General features: G+C 36.4%; 1 protein-coding gene across 1 annotated transcript in view; it reads right to left on the minus strand.

Annotated features, from left to right (window-relative positions):
* The window catches only part of DCC (DCC netrin 1 receptor), a 774,287-nt gene that overhangs the window by 62,199 nt on the left and 691,518 nt on the right, over positions 1 to 20,570 (minus strand). The window contains exons 24-26 of the mRNA XM_032654035.1: positions 19,864 to 20,090; positions 14,936 to 15,052; positions 696 to 851 (exon numbers count right to left, since the gene is read on the minus strand). Of these exons, the coding sequence (XP_032509926.1) occupies positions 696 to 851; positions 14,936 to 15,052; positions 19,864 to 20,090 (500 nt within the window). The remainder of the gene's footprint in view (positions 1 to 695; positions 852 to 14,935; positions 15,053 to 19,863; positions 20,091 to 20,570) is intronic.

A 20,570-nucleotide genomic window follows, 5' to 3' on the forward strand; every position in this document is an offset into this window, starting at 1 on the left:
TTTTATTACAAAAAAGAAATGCTTATTATGTGACATGATGGGGATGTTGGCTAAGGTTATGGTGGTAATCATTTTGCAATACAGAAGTGTATCAAATCAACATTTTGTACACCTTAAATTTATACAATGTTAAATGTCAATTATATCTCATTAAAACTGGAAAAACACATACATAAAAACAGATGAAATACCACTCTGGGAATTTTTCATTTCCAGCAACTATTTCTTAAAGATGAAAATGTATCGCTGAACTGATTTAATAAAGAGAGCTTTCATACAGTTATTGGTTATAAGGAAAATCAATGAGACATCTTTAGTTATAACCAACAGACACTTAAATAAGAATGTTGGAGGACAGTCACTTGCTTATTAACTTCCCAGTTAACAGAACAAATTAATTTCAAGCACCCATCACATCACTGTTTTACTGAAGCAGTTAATCTTTGTTTCCCCATGACTCCCCATACTGTCAGTGCAATGGACTATGGAAAGACTCCTAGAAAATCAGTCCAAAAGCATGTACATAGGGTCCAAAAAAACAGACGATGCTGGAAAAGAAAATTCTAGTACACAGGTCATAAGTATATCAATTTTTCCAAAGGATAAAAACACCAAAATGGTACACACTTGACAAGACATCCTTGGTATTATTCATTTGTTCTTAGTAAAAAGAACGGAAAATGCAATACACTAACTTTTTCCGGCTCCGAAACCTCGGTCCACTGACAGTGTAGGGAACGGCACAGGCCGGAGGGTGAACTGCGGGTGGGGGTAAGCACACGTGGGCGATGGAAGGATTCCTGGGTACTGGGCACTTTCTAGGGTTGGCACAGGGATGGCACTCACGACAGCTGCAAAACAAAGATGTTATCGTTAGTATGTATAATTCTATGTATGCACCTAACAAGCAAAAAGGAAACGGCTACATTTTCACATCTTCAAATCCATGCACGTCTTCACAGTACCATGTAGGTTCCTTTACTTACCTCTCTTTCCAGAAAGTCCCTTTCTTAGCTCAGAAGAGATAACTCACTCTTTAAGAATCTTACCAGGGAGCATTACCCTGAGGTTTAAAAGTTTTCATGGTTTCAAACAAGGAAATGATTCATCAGCCATCATAAAGCCATCTTAAGGCTTCCTGGCTTTTATTTAGTTTAGTTTAGTTTTTGTTTTAGTCTTTCTCCTAGGCAAGAATGATGACATTAGAAATTCTGTGTTGTTCAGAAATGGAATATATTATATAGAGTGGGCTAAGAAAATGGGAATTTTCTATTAATTCCGTGAAAGAATGTAATGCTTTGGAGATCTATAGTCTGGAGAGAGAATAGCAACTTATAGTCTAAATAATCACACAAACGATTTATATTTAAATAGAAAGAAAATACTTTCAAACAGCCAAAATAGTAGTACAACTTAGTGACACATTAATTTAAATGCAACTGAATGTTTTCTGTGAATACCAAACATGTTTTAAGTTATATTGACTTAAACCCACAGATGATATCTTACACAATATTTTCTAGGTTTAGTGAGCATTGTTCCATTATAAAATGTTTATAAAATGTTTAGTATTCTCTACCTCTCATTAACTAAAAATAAAAATTAAGCTAGCTACTGGTATGATCAATTTCAACAGTATATTTCTGTGTATAAAATTAATGAAGTTATTTCTGTTATATACTTGATTTTTTATTTAATTATACCCTAATGTCAATTGCTGGAGTTCAGCATGCACAGCAGTGTACATTTACCAAAGGAAAATCTTTTTTTTTTAAATTACATCCCTCTTACGAAAGTAATTTCATCAAGATACAGATTATCTTGCACTATTGTTAGAAACAGATTTTAAAAACATTTTAACTTAAAAATGCAGATTAATTACATTAAATACATAACACTTTAAAATAAAAAGACTGCTTCTAGTAAACTAGCTCTTAAAACTGCATTCGAGAATTTATTTTTCAGTTTATTTATAACACTTCTTAAAGTGCCTATTAACATGTTTAATTGAAAAAGGAAGTTGGCTTTTTTTCAGATAAAAAGTTTTGACTGACTGGTTTGACAATGAAGACTAACTCTTTTTTCAGTTGGTTAAGTAATGGTTGTTTTATCTGAATCGAATAAAAATACATATTAATTATTTAATGGGATAAAACATTTTTTCAAAAAATTATGTTAGTAAAGATGTAAGTGATATTTCAATGTTTCCAATCCTGTCTTAGTATATTGTATTACACAAAGTACCTCTAAGTGAAAAAAATCTGCATATGTATTTTATAGTTACTTTGTCAGTCTTAGTAAAGCTTTTTACTGTTGTATCTCCTAGAAAATTAGAAAGTAAGTAACTTGAATGAGTAATAAATACCTTTGAAATTTAGGTAGTTTCTAAAACTTTTACTTCCAGAAAAACTGAAGGAAGACATTATCTAGTTGTTTACTGAAATACTATTAAAAGTAACTTTGTATGAGAGTTCACAGAATAATTCTGGCATGTAATTTGGAAGGAGTTTGAATCTTTGAATAATTGCTATAAAAATCTCATTGTTATTGCACTTGCTCATACTTAATGCAAACAAGGTTTCTCAACGTTTAGATCAAAAAGAGAAAACATCGGAATAGAATTTATGCAGTAAGTAATGTTCATCCATGAATACATGCACTAGTTGTACAAAAGAAGCATCTTTCATGTCATTAAGTGATAGAATTCTAATACAATCTTATTTTATATACAATTGTGCAGAAATACTAATTGTAATGTTAACACACCGAGAAGAAAAATAATTAGCAGTTAAAAACTTGTGGTCACGTAAGTTTATAATATAAATCTAACATCTCAGTTTATAAAAATATTATGTTTCAAAGAAATAAGATAGATGATCGATCAAAGATAGTCATAAAAACAGATGACAACTGTATATTCTGTGGGGAAAGTGAATTGTAGGTACTAGTTCAAGGAAAAAATGAGTGATACAACTTTTCTCTGTAAAAGGGAGCTTCTTCATGTATTTTGTAAATGGATGATGTGGGTATCATATTGCTATGGTATTTTTATACTTTTGGCTTTATTTGAAAGAGTGGAATACCAGAAAAATTACATATTTCACAGATACTTAACTTATAATATTGTAAATGTTAAGTTAAAACTGTGTGTGGTGATACAAAGCTTTTCTAAATTATTTTTGGGAGGACTCGAATGAAAAACTGAGATTATTAAATGATATATAGCATCATAAATGAAGATGCTTTATAATCTATAAAATATTTTATAAAGAGTAAATTGTGGCTATACAAACATATGAACAGACTTTAGAAAAGGGAAAAGAAATAAAATGACAAGGGAACTTTTAAAAAGAATCAGAAATTCAAATCAGATACTAGCCAAAATAATTATAAATTCCCCAAAGGAAAAGGTTATAAGTTTATAGTCTTTGTGTCTGTCAAAGTATGGTGCTGGAGATACTTCATATTTTTCAAGTGAGTTAATAAGAAAGATTTTCTAGAAGTAATATTTAGAAATCTGTCATTTTAACCCATTGGAGATTTTTTACATGGTTGATGTATTATTTAGTATCCTGATGTGTATAGTTACTCTGTTACTATAGTAATAATAATGATAATAATAATAGAGTTGAATACATTTGTAAATAAGAGTCATATAATAACGTAAAGTCCGTATTCATATAACTCAAAATCTGTCTCTGAAGCAGTTAATTTAATGAATTCACACATCTTACTGATCAAAATGAGATCACTGCATAGTCATTAAGGTTGACTGCCAAATTGCAAAGCCTTTCCTGTGTTGACAATTTTTACTCATAAATAAATGTGACAATGATAGTCTCCTTTAGATGTGGAAGGCACCCACTTGACAAATTGCGCACCTTTCTAATCAATACTGTTATGTGAATTTAACCAATCTTTTAGAATACATTTAGAAAAAAAATGTCATAAATGTCTCCTGTTTTGAGCTGAATAAATTTGAATAGAGAAACATAAAATAATTTGGCAAGCCACAGATTCTGTATAAGTTAGAAAGCTGAGAGACCCAAGAGACTAAATTTATATTCCAGCTCCAAGTCTTTCATTACTGAAGAAAAGAAATTTTACTTTTCATGAGTTTTGCATTTTGACTACTGACCTGGGTACAAAAGGTTTGCAAATAATAAAAGTTCTTTAAAAAATAATAAATCGGTTGTATGTCTCTGCACCTCAGAAATTCTCATTCTTCTATACCCTGACATGAAATAGAATAGTCAGTATTCCAAAGCTTTGGTTTTGAAGTATTTTGATGCATGATTCATTTCTAAAACGGCACAGACATCTACCCTTACTTATAAAACTGTTTTTGTGAAACTAATCATTCGGAAATAAGTTGGATCCAACACTGTGTATTGAAGTGCATTTTGGTATTTTCCCTCTACATGTCAGTTTTGAGAGCCAGAAACACACACACATACACACACCCTCACACTACAATTCAAGGCATTCACTGCACTGCTCTGTTTATGTAAAACAGCTCAGAGAGCGATATCATCAAGCATTTTCAATAAATCTCTGCTTTGTGGCCGACTATGACTAGAAATCTGTTCTGACACAGCTTGCTGACAATTGAATTTACATGTCATACTGACACACGAAGATTTTTCAAGTGGAAATTCCCTCACCAAATTAGTTAGTGCCCTGAACAGGGCATGTTGATATTCAAAAACTTTTACAACATTTTAAAAAATGTTAGCACTAAACATGACTGATAGGAAATCTAAAGTAGAGATTTTATTTTTAAAGCTACAATTTTAAGAAATAAAGCTCTCTGTAGAGATTTCTCACCATGATACTTGACAGATTTGAGAGATTTGTTGAGGAGGAGAGGTGGACAAACAGAAGAGTAAAGATAATATTTTGAAGTGCAAAGAGTTTAAGTCAAATATTTCTCATTCGGCTTCTCTTTAGCATCTCTTTATATTGGCAATGGCCTATATATACTCTGGACTATTTGGAAATGTAGTGTCCATAGCCCTTGATAAATATTCTAATTTCCTTCACATTTTCAGGTGTCCTTTAACAAGCAATTGTCACTGGATGGCCGCCACAAGTATCCACAACCTCCACCTTTAGGAAAATACTGAACATTCACGATGATGTGTTCTGCAGTTATTTTTTAAAAAATTTTTTTAACATCTTTATTAGAGTATAATTGCTTTACAATGGTGTGTCAGTATCTGCTCATAGTGGTAAAGAGCCCAAACTGAGGTCAAACTGCCTGGGTTCACTATCCAGTTCTGCCACTTGGTAGTGAATAAATGTCACAGCCAGTATCTAAGATACCTCCCACTGATTCTCTCCTCATGTCTTCACATCCCTATTGGTGTTTCCTGCCACATTTCACCAGGATTGGTCTGGTGACCAAAGAATGCAACGGAAGTGATGGTATGTCACTTCCAAAATTAGGTTAAATGAGATTTCTATCTCTTTCTCTTTCTCTCTCTCTCTCTCTCTCTCTCTCTCTCTCTCTCTCTCTCTCTCTGATAATTCACTCTGGAGGAAGCGAGGAGTCATGTCTTGAGGCAGAACTGCCTGGCTAAATCACTCCTGTATTCCTGACCCTCAGAAGCTGTTGAAAAAAATAAATGGCTGTTTTATGTTGTTACATTTTGGGGGTAATTTGTTATGCAGTAGTGGATAACTATACATTCACTTGGGAGGGTATATATGCTCTCTGTTTCTTGGTTTTCTCATCTGTAAAGTGGAGATGATCATGGTACCAACTTTATGGTGTGGTTCTGAGGATTAAAGAGATTATCCACACGGAAGTGCAGCAGGGTGAGGGGTCAGGAGTCAGCACTGTGGAAATATGGGTTATTGATATTAATCTGCTGGGTTCCTATAGATGTGCCCCAAGACTGAGCTGAATACCATTCAATAGGAAGTACTGTTAAAACAACCTTCTTATATGTCTATGACTTTGATTATGGTGATGGTTTCATGGGTGTATGCATATATCTAAACTTAGTAGATTTGTATAAATTAAATACGTACAGTTATATATATATATATATATATAGTTATATCTCAATAAAACTGTTTAAAAATAAGTAAAAGTTTAAAAAATATGACCACTTAAAATATAAGCCAAACTTTTCCAAAGATACTGACAATTATTGCCATTATAGTTCTATTAAAATGCTAATTCGTTCTATTAAAAAATACCATCTTACATTTGAAAGAGGAGTACATTAAGTTAGAGGAAACTAAATAGTGTTTTTTTAACTCAAATTTGAACCTGAGGGAAGTATGACACTGTAAGATTTATGAGATTAGAAAGAAAAGTTCTTTCTCCGGAGGAAGAAAATAACTGGAATTATGATTATAAAATCGACCTGGTTCAAATCCTGGTTCTGTCATTTAGGAGCTAAGGGAAGGCTCTTAGTTTATCTAAATCTATCCAGCCAGCCCACTTTTCATGTGGTCTTCGCACACTTTACAAGATGAGATACGATGTGGAGGTGACTGCACTAGTGACTGCCACAGGGCAGCTATGAAAACGTCCTAAGAGCAAATGTGAGCAGGGAACCTTAAGACCCTTACAGCCTCCTGCAGCCTTCACTCACTTCTCAAATGAGATATGGCTCTGAAGTCCAGAAATGTGAAATAGTTGTGAACATCTGAGAGTACATTTTGACACCAAGGACATCAGACAGATGAGACTGCAGGAAAAGTAGACTCTGATCTGGGCCTAGAGGACTCCTTTGAGATGAGCTTGAGGCATCACACAGCTTCCTTCTCTGCAGACCAGTGACTTTCCCAGGACACTGTGAGCCCATCTGCTTTAATCTTTTACAAGTTACCCCAGACCGCCCAAAAGACTTGACTCAGATGAGAAAGATCCTGAAAGAAAAGATAGTGCATTTTGCTGTAGAAACCTCTAAGATGTTAGGAATTAAGGAAGAATTGGGTGACATAAATCTGAAAAAGTGAGGAATCTTCTAGTCCATCCGTGTCGCTGCAAATGGCAATATTTCATTTTTTTATGGCTGACCTAGAGAACATTATACATAGTAAAGTAAGTCAGACAGAAAAACACAAATACTACAAGATATCACTTATATGTGGAATCTCAAAATAATACAAATGAATCTATATACAGGACAGAAACAGACTCATAGACATAGAAGACAAACTTATAGTTACCGAAGGGGAGCGGGAGGGAGGGACAGATTAGGAGTGTGGGATTAACAGATACAAACTACTATACATAAAGTATGTAAGCAACAAGGATTTACTGTATAACACAGAGAATCATATTCAATATCTTGTAATAACCTATAATGGAAAATAATCTATAAAAAACTGAATCACTTTGCTATACACTTGAAACTAACACACTATTGTAAATCAACTATACTTTAAAAAAAAGCAACGGAGTTTTTATTTTTCATATTGCTCTAGGAAACCTTTCTAAAAGCTAGAGTACCTTTTGTACTCCATCATTCAAAATTCTTCCACCAACTCTTTGTCAGGTCCCTTCTGGATTATTCCTATATCTCTGATAATCAAGCTATTTTTTGCCTTGTAAAATCCTCCCTACAAACACAATTCTGTATTCCTCATATGTACCATCTTGAACTTAAAGGCCAGGTTTTGACCGTGTCTGCACAATCTTACTGACCTGCTGATTTGGATATCCAGTGGAATTAATCCAGTAATCCAGTGTAATCCAGTGGAATTACTAATCAACAAACTTTACATAAAAATCATTTGCTTGTAGAACTATCAAGAAACAGCCTCTGTGCTTTCAACCCATATTTAGTAACAACTGTTATACAAAGTCATTTACACAGCACTGTGGGAATTATAGGGATATATAAAAAATAGTCCTTCTGCAGAAATTCACAGTAACAGAAGGAATGAAATATAACGTTCAAGACTCAAAGAATAAAAACTGATCTTAATAAAGTTATCAAATATTGGTTGGAAACATATACTAGGTAATGATATCATTTCTAATGCAAATTTAAATGAGCTCTGAACTTTCTGCACCTTGCCACTGCTCCCACAGTTCTGAAGAGCTGAAAATTTGTATGCACTTGTGTTTATGGTACTAAAAGAATTGTTTGCACTTATTACTCTTAAGGAAGCATTCTTCGTCAGATGCGGGAATCCACAAGGTGAAGGAATAAATGTTCCAGAAGCCCATTGAGCTGGGACCAGTCTTAAGACACTGGCTTCTCACACCACGTATGTAACGGTCAGACAAAGATTCTGATTTGAAATCAAATATTTCAGAGGTTAGGAAACTGGCCTTTCATAGGCCAGTCTCTCCCAGTGTCCGTCTGTGCACAAGAGAACCCCTGGTAATACAGCACCTCAAGCTAAGAGAATTCCAGTTTTTAAAATCTTGCTTTTTCCTCATGCGGCTTTATTTTACTTTTCAATAGCTTCTTTGTTTGAGTTTGAGTTCTGCAGTCAAGTGATTAAAGCAGATAGTGGGAACCGGGAAAAAAAAGAGTTGACGCTCATAGTGAATGTTCTAGAAAGCCCCCAAACCAGTAGCCATAGCAGCATCCAAGCTATCCCCAAAGCAAAACTGTATGCTTTTCTTTGCCTCAGTCTTTTTAATAGCCTCTAGTTTAACTTTTTGAGATTTCTTTTTTTTAAAGGCGAATTTTACAGTTTTCCCTCAAATATTTACTAGGAAAGAAAAAACTGAAAAAAAAAAAGGAATTCAAGAGGCTTTTACCCAGCAAAACTCTCATACAGTAAATTATTAAAACTGTACAACTGATGTGATCTTACAGGGTATCCGCTTCCGTCTACATATTTCCTAGTTCTGATTCCTCACCTCTCCTGTATTTTACAGAAAAAGAAAACACAGGTTGAAAATGGAAAGGGAATCTTTCCAAGGCCAAACAAATAGTTAGGTTCCATCGAGTAATAAAATCCTGAAACTGTAAGAAAATCTACATCTCTCCAGAATTGCTCTCAGCAGAGAAGTTGCTCACCCAAGGTTACACCTTACTTCCTAGGAGCCGCCTGCATCAAAGACTACAGAACAGCCCCTCCCCTCCCACCTCATTTGGGACAACACAGAGGACAATTCCAGCACCACAGCAACCTACAGGGTCAGCTGAGGCCTCCATCAAACTGCATCATCAGTTCAATATCTCCCTCCCAGCAATCCTGCATCCTTTACCCTCACAGGTGTTATTCCTGAGGCACTTGCTAATACATCTCCTGTTTTCCAATCTCTATTCAGTCTGATTCCTGGAAACCCAGCATATAACTCTTACTTATCCTTAAAAAATTAAGGAGAGTTATACCTGAAGCTTCTGATTTCTTGTAATTAATTTCATTTTTAGTAAGAAAAACATTTAAAATAATTCTTTGGCCATCGTAACAATACTCACTTTTTGCTACCATTTTGTAGGAAACAACACTCGACTGGGGAAATCAGAATATCCGGGGTCTTTTCCTGCCTATGCTATCAGCTGGTATGCTTCTCATGGGCATCAGCTTACTTAGCCGTGAAGTGTGCTTAGGGGTGAGAAGTAGCAGATACCACATAATGTTTTCAACCATGAAGTATATTCTTAGACAAATAAACAGACTTTGTACTTCAATGAAATTAAATACCATTTCCTGTGGGTTTTAAGAACTAAAAAACACTTCAGGTAGTTTATATTTTATCTGGTAATTACCATTTCATAGAACATGGTGCTATAGATATAGCTAGTGGGAAGCAGCTGCATGGCACAGGGAGATCAGCTCGGTGTTTTGTGACCACCTAGAGGGGTGGGATAGGGAGGGTGGGAGGGAGGGAGACGCAAGAGGGAGGAGATATGGGGATATATGTATACGTTATAAAGTAGAAACTAACACACCAGTGTAAAGCAATTATACTCAAATAAAGATGTTAAAAAATGAATATAAATAATATAAGGCATCTTTATCTTTAGAAAAGCAGTATACCATAGAGGCTCATAGGCTGCCCAGTTGTGTCCTGGAGTAAGTTTCTTAAACTGCTTGAGTCTCTGTCTCCCATCTGTAAAATCAGGATAATCTCACCATGTAAGAATATTGTGAGGATTAAATGAAATGATAATTAGCAAGGTAGTCAGCAAGTGAATAATATTTAGAAGTTCTCAATGCTTGTTAGATTTCATTTCATTCCTCTTTCTTTCTAATCACATTATTTCCTTTCTTGTCTAATGAAAACAACTTTAACTGCCCTTAGTATACCAGAAATTTTATTTTATCTATTACTGCTAAAAAAAAAGAGCCCTAAAACACTGGAGTGTTATAAACACAAGGCATTCTTTTGTTTTTCACACACACACACTGTATTTTATTTTTACAAGAGATAAATAGACTGACACCAAGCATTGTAAATGGATGACCACAACAAAAGCAACAATGATTGCAATTACCAAACACGAAACACCCTGATACTATGACATAATATTGACATTCAGTCCAGTAATCTTCCACTGTAACAGCTCCTTTACTTTGCGGTGAGAATTGATTTGTATACACAAGGCAGTCTTATAATACATTTATTTATTCATCCAGTCATTCATTTGACAGATATTTATTTATTTAACTTTTTTTTTTTTTTTTTTTTTTTTACTATTTATTTATGTATTTGGCTGTGCCAGGTCTTAGCTGCAGCATTCAGGATCTAGTTCCCTGGATCAAACGCGGGCCCCCTGCATTGGGAGTGTGGAGTCTTGGCCAGTGGACCACCAGGGAAGTCCTGACAGATATTTAGCAAGTACCAATTTTGTGCTAGGTATTGAGTTATACAATGTGTGTCTATGAAGATTAATTAGATAAATTCCCTCCCTATCACATGATACACAACCTCTTAGAGGAGAGAAAATTTGGACTTGAATACCTAAGCAGTACCATGTGGAATTAATGCCTCACAAGTGTTAAAAAGAAAGGCCATTCAAACATGAGAAAGGAAGCCCTCATTTCTGGATGGAATAATCAGAGAGGAAAGAATTTATGAAAGCATCAATATCTCTCTGGTCTTTGAAAGATGCACAGAACTTTGTTAGAGATAGCTACCGAGTCATTCCTAAAGGAAAAAAGGTATCCAGAAGGAAAGTCAAATAAAGGGCAATGCATGTTTGTGGACTGGTGATTAGTCTGGCTTGGCAAGCGTCTAACACAGCAATAGGAAACTAGAAATGTAGGCTTAAATTTGGTATGCTGAGGGGTTTGTCATTTTTTCTTACAAGGCAGTGAGGAGCCATTGGGAAAATTTACGGAGTGAAATACCATATTTAAGTTGTTTTAGGAAGAAATTTGGCAAGCAGGATACAAAGAAGTCCAGAAGACACAACAGAGAGGAAGATTAATTTTAAAACTGTTTTGACAGTTCAGGTGTGAGGCCATAAAGAGGAGAATAAAAATAGGACTCTTGGGAATGGGAATAGAGCCAGGGATTCAAAAGATGTTGTGGAAGAAAAAAAAAAAAAATCAATGGGATGTGGGAACTTATTAGATAAGGAAGTTATATATGGGAGAGAAAGGCCCACAAGGATTCTGAAACACAATGATCTTTAAGAAGAAAGCTACAGAAAATTGGCACAGATAGAACTTAGTTACAAGAGGAAAGTGACTGGAAGGAAAAAAAAAATAGAAGCAGCTAAGTGTACAGTGTCTCTCTATGTGGTGAAAGGAATGAAAGAAAAAGGACAATAGCTTCACAGAGGACTGCAGCTGGGAGCATAATGATTAAGAGAGCAGAACTCTGAAGCCAGTCCTTCTGAGTCCAAATTCTGGCTCTGCCACTTACTTGCTGTGTGACTGCAAGCTAGGTACTTAAACTCCCAAGCCTCAGTTCTCTTATTAGTAAAACAGGCATAAGAATAGTTATCTACCCCATGAGATGAACAGTTGGCATTTATTATAAACTCCATGTAAGGTTTTACATTTATTATAGTAAAATTGAGAGCTATATTGAAACACAGAGGAAACATGACATACAGTAGGTAGAAAGAAACAACCATTAGTTCGTTCACTTGTCTAAATTGTATCGAGTGAGTGCCTACCATGTGCCAACCTTTGTTCTGGGTGTTGAGGATGTGAAGTGATGAAAGCAGGCAAAATCCCTGCCCTCATAGAGCTCACTAAAATACAGAGAACAAATAATAAACAAACAAACACAATAAAGCAAGTAGGATAGTGATATACATTAATTAAGAAAACTGAAGCAGAAATAAAAAGGGTTGAGAGCGACCAAGGATGATATTAGGCAATGGTCAGGGAAGGTCTATGTTCTTTCATGGTGGTGGCAGTTGAATACAGACCTGAATAAAATGAGGGAAAAGCCAAGTAAACATCTACGAAAAGAGATTCCAGACAAATAGGACAGTAACTGAAAGGTCCCTGAGTTGGAATGTGTGTTCTTGTCCAAGGAACAAAGAGGAGAGCTATGTGGCTGAAACAGATGATAGAGAAGAGTAGCAGGAGGCAATGTGAGGGATATGCCAGAGGCTGGATCACTTGGTGCTTTATAGCACATGGTAAAATCACTGGATTTTGCTCTACATGTGATGGGAAGTCAAGAGAAATAACATGATCTAACTCATATATTGAAAAGCTGCCGTGTAGATAACTTACTGGAGGGTCAAGAGCTAAAGAAAAGAGAACAGTTACAGGTTTACAGCTATAGTCTATAATCTATAAGAGATGGTAGTGGCTTGGATAAGGTCAGAACAGTGGAGATGGAAAGGAGTGGTCAGATTTGGGACAGGTTTTGAAAGCAAGAACTATAGGATTTTGGTGAAAGATTGAATTTGGGATGTGAGGAAATCAGGATAAAGAAGTATGAAACTAGAGTTTTTTAACAAGAGTAAATGGATGAACAGAAAGTGGATGTATTGAATGGGAAAAATAATAGGAGGATCAAGTTTGAAGTTGGGGAGAGGGAATTATGGAAGGGCAAGATTTCCATTTAGAGCATACATGGCTTGCCTATTAAAGAGCCATTTGGAGAAGGTGAGTCAATATTCTATATGGATATTGATGTGGATTTCAGGAAGAGAGTAAACTAGGGATAAAATCTGGGATTTGTGAGCATTTAAGTGGCACATTGGTATTAGATGACAACATCTAAGAAGCTAGTGTAGATAGAAGACAGCAGCTTGAAGTCTGAGCCCTAGGGTACTCTCTGACTTTTAGAGACTGGGAAGAAAAGGAGGAATAAGTAAAGGACTTAAGGAGTCCTTAAAAGGAGCAGCCAGGGGAATAGGGAGAAAACCAGGAGCATTTAGAATACTATACCCAAGTGAAGAAAGCATTCCAGGAAAAAATAGTGAGAAGCTACGTCACATTTCGCTGAGCATTGGAGAATTGACCATTTGGTAAGAAAATGTGGAGATTATTGATAATCTTGGCAACCATGGTTTCAGTAGAGGAACTGTGGAAATTCATTAAAACTAATAAGGAAAACTAAAAGAGGAAAAAGTAAGTATAGACAACTTCTAAAAGAAATTTTCAGGAAAGGGGAGGAATGGGCTTCAGATGTAAGGGCAAGTGGTTCCAGGGAAGATGCTTTAACACAGGAGTTATGAGATAATGTTTATATGCTTATTGGAGTTATCAGTAGGAAGGAAAACTGATGATGCAAAAAAGGGAAGGGATAATTACAGAAGAGTCCCTAAGTGGGGACGAATGGATGTCCTCAAGGGAAAGAGCTGGCCTTACATAGGAGGAGAAACAGATCAACTCGGTTTGATGGGTAGATAAGGATGCCATTTTGAATCCTTCTCTTTTCTTGGTGATATAAGAAGCATGCTTATTAGCTGGGAGTGGGGAAAGAAGAGAGGTATCGGGAGTCAGAAAAGTAAGAATAGATATAAGACATTCATCTTTTAAAGTGAGACAATGAATGATTAAGAGAAGTGAGTGGCATTTCCAAATAGATGACAGCTCACCTTGGATTTGTGGTCATAAATACCCAGTGAACAGGTTATGTGTTTTTCTCCAGATAAATTCAGCTGTTAGGGTACACGGTCAATGTTGGTAGAGGAGCTGACTTAATCAGGGTTGAGTTTTCTTAGGTGAGTATGATAGGGAAGAAGAACCAAGGGAGATGAGGGTGTTTGCAAGGAACTGGAGGTAATAACTGATGATGGATGGGAGTTGAGTTTGGATGGAAGTAAAAACATGAGGAAGATGAGGGACAATGAGAAGGTTGCAGAGTTAATGGATTGGAGGTCCAAGTGGGATTGAAAAATTGTTGGCCAGGGGGCAATAAAATAAGTGGCAGAAAGTAATATGGTGCTAGAGAAAGGGGTGATAGAAACTGACATTCTGCAGCGGGTGCAATTATTGGTTCAGTGTGTGACATGGAATTGATGGACCGAGGTGGGAGAGAGCTAATATTGCAGGGAATATAAAGGAACTACTATCACGTGGATTATCTGCATGGATATTGTAATTACCAAGATTGATCATAGAGGTAATTGGAAAGGAAGTGATTCCCAGATACTAATATCTTCAGTGAATGTGGGAGTATGACAGAAAACTTTAACAAGAAGGAGGTAGTAAGTGATTATCTCAATATTTGTTTCAAGGGTACTAGGTTATTTAAGTCTGAAAATCCATGAAGGTGGTCATTAGAATAAGATGAATAATGACAAAAATTTCAACTCTTTTTGTATCAATTCATATTTCTTATACTTTCTTAAATATGTATCAAGTGATTGCCAATAGGCAGATCATTTGATTGCATACAACAAATACAACAATAACAGAGGGAAAGTTCTAACTTCCAAATATAAATGATATAATTTTACTACTTCTTCATCATGTCCATTTGCCCAGAAAGTTCAGGGAAAACTTAATTAGGTTTTGATAATTGATAGAGAAAAGATACAAACAGAAAGCACCTGACTGCTCCATTGTGGTACCAATTGTTACTCACCAGGATTGTTGGACTGGGCATCCATAGGAATCATGAGCTTGGCCCGGGTGGCTCGGCGTGCAGCCAGTGACCTCTCCAGGGTAGACATGGAGCTCCCTGCTTCTTCTGTGTCTTGACCTAAAAGAACAACAATACTCTTGAGTGTTAATGATGCAACACTTCATTTCTAGCCAGGAACGCCAATGCCTTTTTCATTTCATTGATGTTTTAAATAATAATATCTAGTTTTTCTTGTTAGCCAATCAATATGTTCTCATTGTAAAAACATTAATAAAATTTACCATAACCTCATTACCCAGAAAGAACCATTATTGTTTTATTTATAATTTTTGCATATGTATGTATATGCGAAAGCAAGAGTATATATTAATATATTTATTTCAAAAACGACATTATACTATACATACTGTTTTGTAGCCTTCTTTATAAAATAACATAAAAACCTTTCTCTGTCAATAAATAAGTCAGTAATATAATTTTTTTTTTTTTTTTTTTTTTTTTCAGTACGCGGGCCTCTCACTGCTGTGGCCTCTCCCGCTGCGGAGCACAGGCTCTGGACGCGCAGGCCCAGCGGCCATTGCCCACGGGCCCAGCCGCTCCGTAGCATGCGGGATCCTCCCGGACCGGGGCACGAACCCGTGTCCCCTGCATCGGCAGGCAGACTCTCAACCACTGCGCCACCAGGGAAGGCCCCAGTAATATAATCTTTGTTTTTTCAGTAATATAATCTTTAACAGCTCCATAATATTCAATTGTATGAATTTACCACAATCTTTGCAACTTGTACTTAAGCCCCAAAGACATTAAATCTTATTATAAAAACACAGGAAATAAACTACATTCTTCAAAAGTACAGCTAGGTGTCTCTATACAAATTTATTATAATTCTATAAAATGTCATATTAAAGAGTCATAAAAAATAATAAGAAAGAGCGATACATGCATATTTAAAAATTTAATAAAAATCTGTTGAAAAATAAAAGTGAAATTCTGAACACTATATATCACTAAAAAGTATATGATTCATTAACATGAAGTTTGGTCTTTTTTTTCCTTAAGTGAAGTATAGTTGATTTACAATATTATATTAGTGTCAGGTGTACAGCATAGTAATTCAGTATTTTTATAGATTATACTACATTAAAAGTTATTCAAAATAATGGCTATAGTACACTGTGCTATACAATTTATCCTTGTTGCTTACCTATTCTATACATAGTAGTTTGTATCTCTTAATCCCATTCCCCTATTTTGCCCCTCCGCCCTTCCCTCTTCCCACTGATAACCACTAGTTTGTTTTCTATATCTGTGAGTCTGTTTCTGTTTTGCTATATACATTCATTTGTTTTATTTTTTTGATTCCACAAATGAGTGATATCATACACTATTTGTCTTTCTCTGTCTGACTCATTTCACTAAGCATAATATTCTCTAGGTCCATCCACATTGCTGCAAATGGCAGAATTCCATTCTTTTTTATGACTGAATAACATTCCATTGTATATGTATACCACATCTGTATCCATTCATCTGTTGATGGACATGTGGGTTGCTTCCATACCTTGGCTATTGTAAATAGTGCTGCTATGAACATTGGGTGCATGTATCTTTACAAATCAGTTTTGGTTTTTTCTGAATAAATAGCCAGGAGTAGAACTGCTGGATCACATGGCAGTTCTATTTTTAGTTTTCTGAGGAACCTCCATGCTGTTTTCCACAGTGGCTGCATCAACTTACATTCCCACCTACAGTGTACAAGAGTTCCCTTTTCTTCACATTCTTGTCAACATTTGTTATCTGTAAATCTTTGATGACAGCCATTCTGAAAAGTGTGAGGTGACATCTCATTGTGGTTTTGATTTGCATTTCTCTAGTAATTAGCAATGCTGAGCATCTTTTTGTGTGCCTATTGGCTACCTGTATGTCTTCTTTGGAAAAATGTCTATTCAGGTCTTCTGTCCATTTTTTGATTGGGTTGCTTGTTTGTTTGTTTGTCTTTTTGATATTGAACTGTATGAGCTGTTTATATATTTTTGATATTAACCCCTTGTTTGGTAATATTATTTGCAAATATATTCTTTCATTTGGTAGGTTGTCATTTCATTTTGTCAATTTGTTTGTTCATTTTTTTTTTCTCTGAAAAAGCTCTTAAATTTATTTAGGTCCCATTTGTTGATTTTTGCTTTTATTTCTTTTGTCTTAGGAGACAGGTCCAAAAAAATACTGCTACCATCTATGTAAAAGAGTGCTCTGCCTACGTTCTCTTCCAGGAGTTTTATGGTTTCAGGTCTTACATTTAGGTCTTTAATCCATTTTGCATTTATTCTTGTACATGGTGTGAGGACATGTAATTTCATTATTTTACATGTAGCTGTAAAGTTTTCCCAGGACCATTTATTGAAGAGACTGTCCCTTCTCCATTGTATATTCTTGCCTCTTTTGTCATAGATTAATTGACCATAGGTGTGTGGGTTTATTTCTGGGCTCTTTATTCTGGTCTATTGACCTATGTGTCTGTTTTTGTGCCAGTACCATGCTGTTTTGATTGCTGTAGCTTTGTAGTATAGTCTGAAGTCAGGGAGCCTGATACCTTCAGCTTTGTTCCTTTTTCTTAAGATTGTTTTGACAATTCAGGGTCTTTTGTGGTTCCATATAAATTTTAGCATTATTTGTTCTAGTTCTGTGAAAGATGTCATGGATATTTTGACAGGGATTGCATTAAATCTGTAGATTGTGTTGGGTAGTATGGCCATTTTAACAATATTAATTCTTCCAATCAGAGTTTTGTCCTTTTAACCACAATAGCACAGAGAATACTTCATGTACTGTCAAGTTTAACAAACAGGATTTCGAGTGCTACTTTCCCTGTTATTATAGAGTTGGCAAGTATGTCCTCAAATTAAAGACAAATAGGCACAAGTATCCTCTCATTCTGAAGAAAACAGCCATTATCTGGAGTTAAACTTTTCTCAAGACTTAGTAAGAGACAACAAAACTTGTCTCGCTGACCCCAAATGTCATCTGAGCATATAAATGATAAGGGGAAAAATCAATAAGGAGGAATCCTAGAAATCATTAGCGAAAACTTCTGAGGGCTGAGAGACAATTTTATTTCCTCCAGTGAGAGGCAGAGGTGCTTCTCGCCTCCTGATGTCCAGTATGGAACAAAGCTACAAGAATGAACACCTATAGACTGTTGAGGTTCCTGCAAAAGAAGCTTTCATTCATTCTCTGGGTAGAAGCTTATTCAGGCTTGCTGGTCTACACTGTGTCTATTTAAACAGAGGAAGAGGTAATTGAAGAAAGCAAGGCTGAGAGAGGAACAGTGTGGATTACAAGCTCTCTCATCATTTGACCTGTCCAAGCTACAGGAGCTTCCTCTGGGTCAAGTGGGTAGTTGGAAAGTTGAGCAGGCTTGAGTCCTCTTGTTGGAATTCACGTAAGTGCAGATGATCCACAGGAGGACCAGTGAGGCTGACAGGTAGAGCTGCTCCTGGTGGGAGAGGGTTAAGCCCTGACTTGATATCTCAGGTTATGGAATTGGCCAGAGGAGGCATCCCACAGGGTCTCATGAAGACTTCATACTTGTATTTCTTAAGACACTGAGAATTTGGATGCCACATGAGGACAGTCCATGTGCCCAGAAAGTGAGTGAAGAACTTCAAACTGTGCTTTCTTCCCTTCCACCTTGCCTTTCTACTCGCATCTTTTCTTTACCTTCCCTCTCCGTCCCCACACAAAACCAGAAAGAGCAGATAGGTAGGAAGAATGGGTAAAGGTGTTTCTGAAACAGAATATGCTCCTCCCTCCTGCTGTCCCACCCTACCACTCCATTTTCCTCCCAGGTGCTGGAGGATTTGAAAAAAACAAATCGTGACCCCCCGTGCTCAGAACCAGAAGCATGACTGGCCATAAGGGGAAAAGAATCTTTAATTTAAATCTCATATTATAATTTTTAATGGAACTGGATTATAGTTTAATAATTGAAAGTGACAAAAGTTAGGGACACTGCTTGAGATATTATTTAAGGTCTAGAAAAGGAATACGCAACTCACGATCGAAAACTGGTAAAGTCCTTGTTTAAACAACTCTGCAAGAAAGTCTAATCAACCAGTTACACATTCAAACAATTAAAATATTTAATTTGGTTTAAAACAGCTACCCATTCTATAAACACATATCATGAGTAGACCAAGAGATTTTTTGATGAGAGTATTGGGTTGATTATTCAACTCCCCATAAGCATTTTGAAACTATAAGGACCCACATCAACTGAAATATCTTACATCCACTTTCTGGATTTCTCAGTTATTCCTAGACATGGATTGTTCTGCACCAAATCATTAAACAGCAGGCTTTTTTTCATCAGATCGCTTTGTACACCAACAGAGCCTTCAGAGACTCCATTAGACTAGGCTAGTGATCATATAATGTGATTGCATGGGGATGACAGTTCATCTCCACCGTAATCAGGGCAAAGTAACAGAATAGTTGATGTCTTCAGACTTCAGGTGTCCCTGAAGTGATTTTTTTAAAGCAAGGAATTGACAGCAAATTTAAAATCAACTTTTCACAGACACAGAGAACTAAAATAGCTTCAAATTTTGCCTTGACAAAACTTTTCTTCAAGCTGTAACAAAAAGCAATCAGTTCATTTAGCCTTCACATTTCAGTATGTCCCAACGGCATCACCTCTTACTTCTTAGAGAAGTTTCAAGAAGCATTACAGTTATAAAAGGCAGTCAACACGATGATGGAATAGAAAGTAAACCTAGTTAATCAACCAAATTTACATCAGATTATTTTAACTGTTGGTAAACGATGTGCAAATTAGTGGAAAGGGTATATCCACAAGAGAGGGAGTCAAGAGCTCCTTTGTGGGGTTCAGAGTGGGATGTTTTTCCTGATGCCAGAGAGATGAAAGTTACCTGAATGAGACGTGCTTTTGCTCCCCAGTTGGGTCTCTGACTGGCTGTGACTGACTGGCGTGAGGTCTTGGCAACTCTGGATGGGGGAGTCCCTTCCTGCAGGGTCAGTGCCTGATGGCTTCTCAATGTTTTTCATCTCCATTTCTTCATGATGGATCCAAAGATCAGGGGGCCGGAGGTCTTTCTGGCTGCCCTTCCTTTTGCCAACACTGTGGGTGGCCCGTTTCCTACGGAACAAAATTAGAAGGCAAATGTGAGTGCCTGTATTCAATGGCCCTTCCTCTTTTTTTCCTCAGTCAATTCAAGTTAGAAGCAGGGAAGGAAACAAAAGCGCTCCCAGGAGAAAACTTGTGAAATCCAGGAATTGGCAGACTTGTCTTGGCTGCCTTTCCTCGTCTCCCCTGGAGCTTTACCACGTTACAGGAGATATGGTGCTGGATCCCCAGGGCCCCGGCTGCCTGCCAGAGAGCACCTAACTCCAGCTTCTCCCGCTGCAGATTTGAGCACAAGGTGACAATGGGTTAGATGGAGCCATATGCCAATCTTTGGAGCTAGGCATAAGGTACCCGACTGCAACATCTGTTTAGGAGATAAATGACAGAGTTGCTTCAAAAGGGCAAATAGAAATAAAAAGGCCAGAATTTGTGCCAACCGCCAAGATTGGGGCTTAGAAGAGAGTCTACAGCTCAGCTATCCAATTTCATGTG

Source organism: Phocoena sinus, chromosome 14, assembly GCF_008692025.1.
Source record: "Phocoena sinus isolate mPhoSin1 chromosome 14, mPhoSin1.pri, whole genome shotgun sequence".
Taxonomy (NCBI): Eukaryota; Metazoa; Chordata; class Mammalia; order Artiodactyla; family Phocoenidae; genus Phocoena; species Phocoena sinus.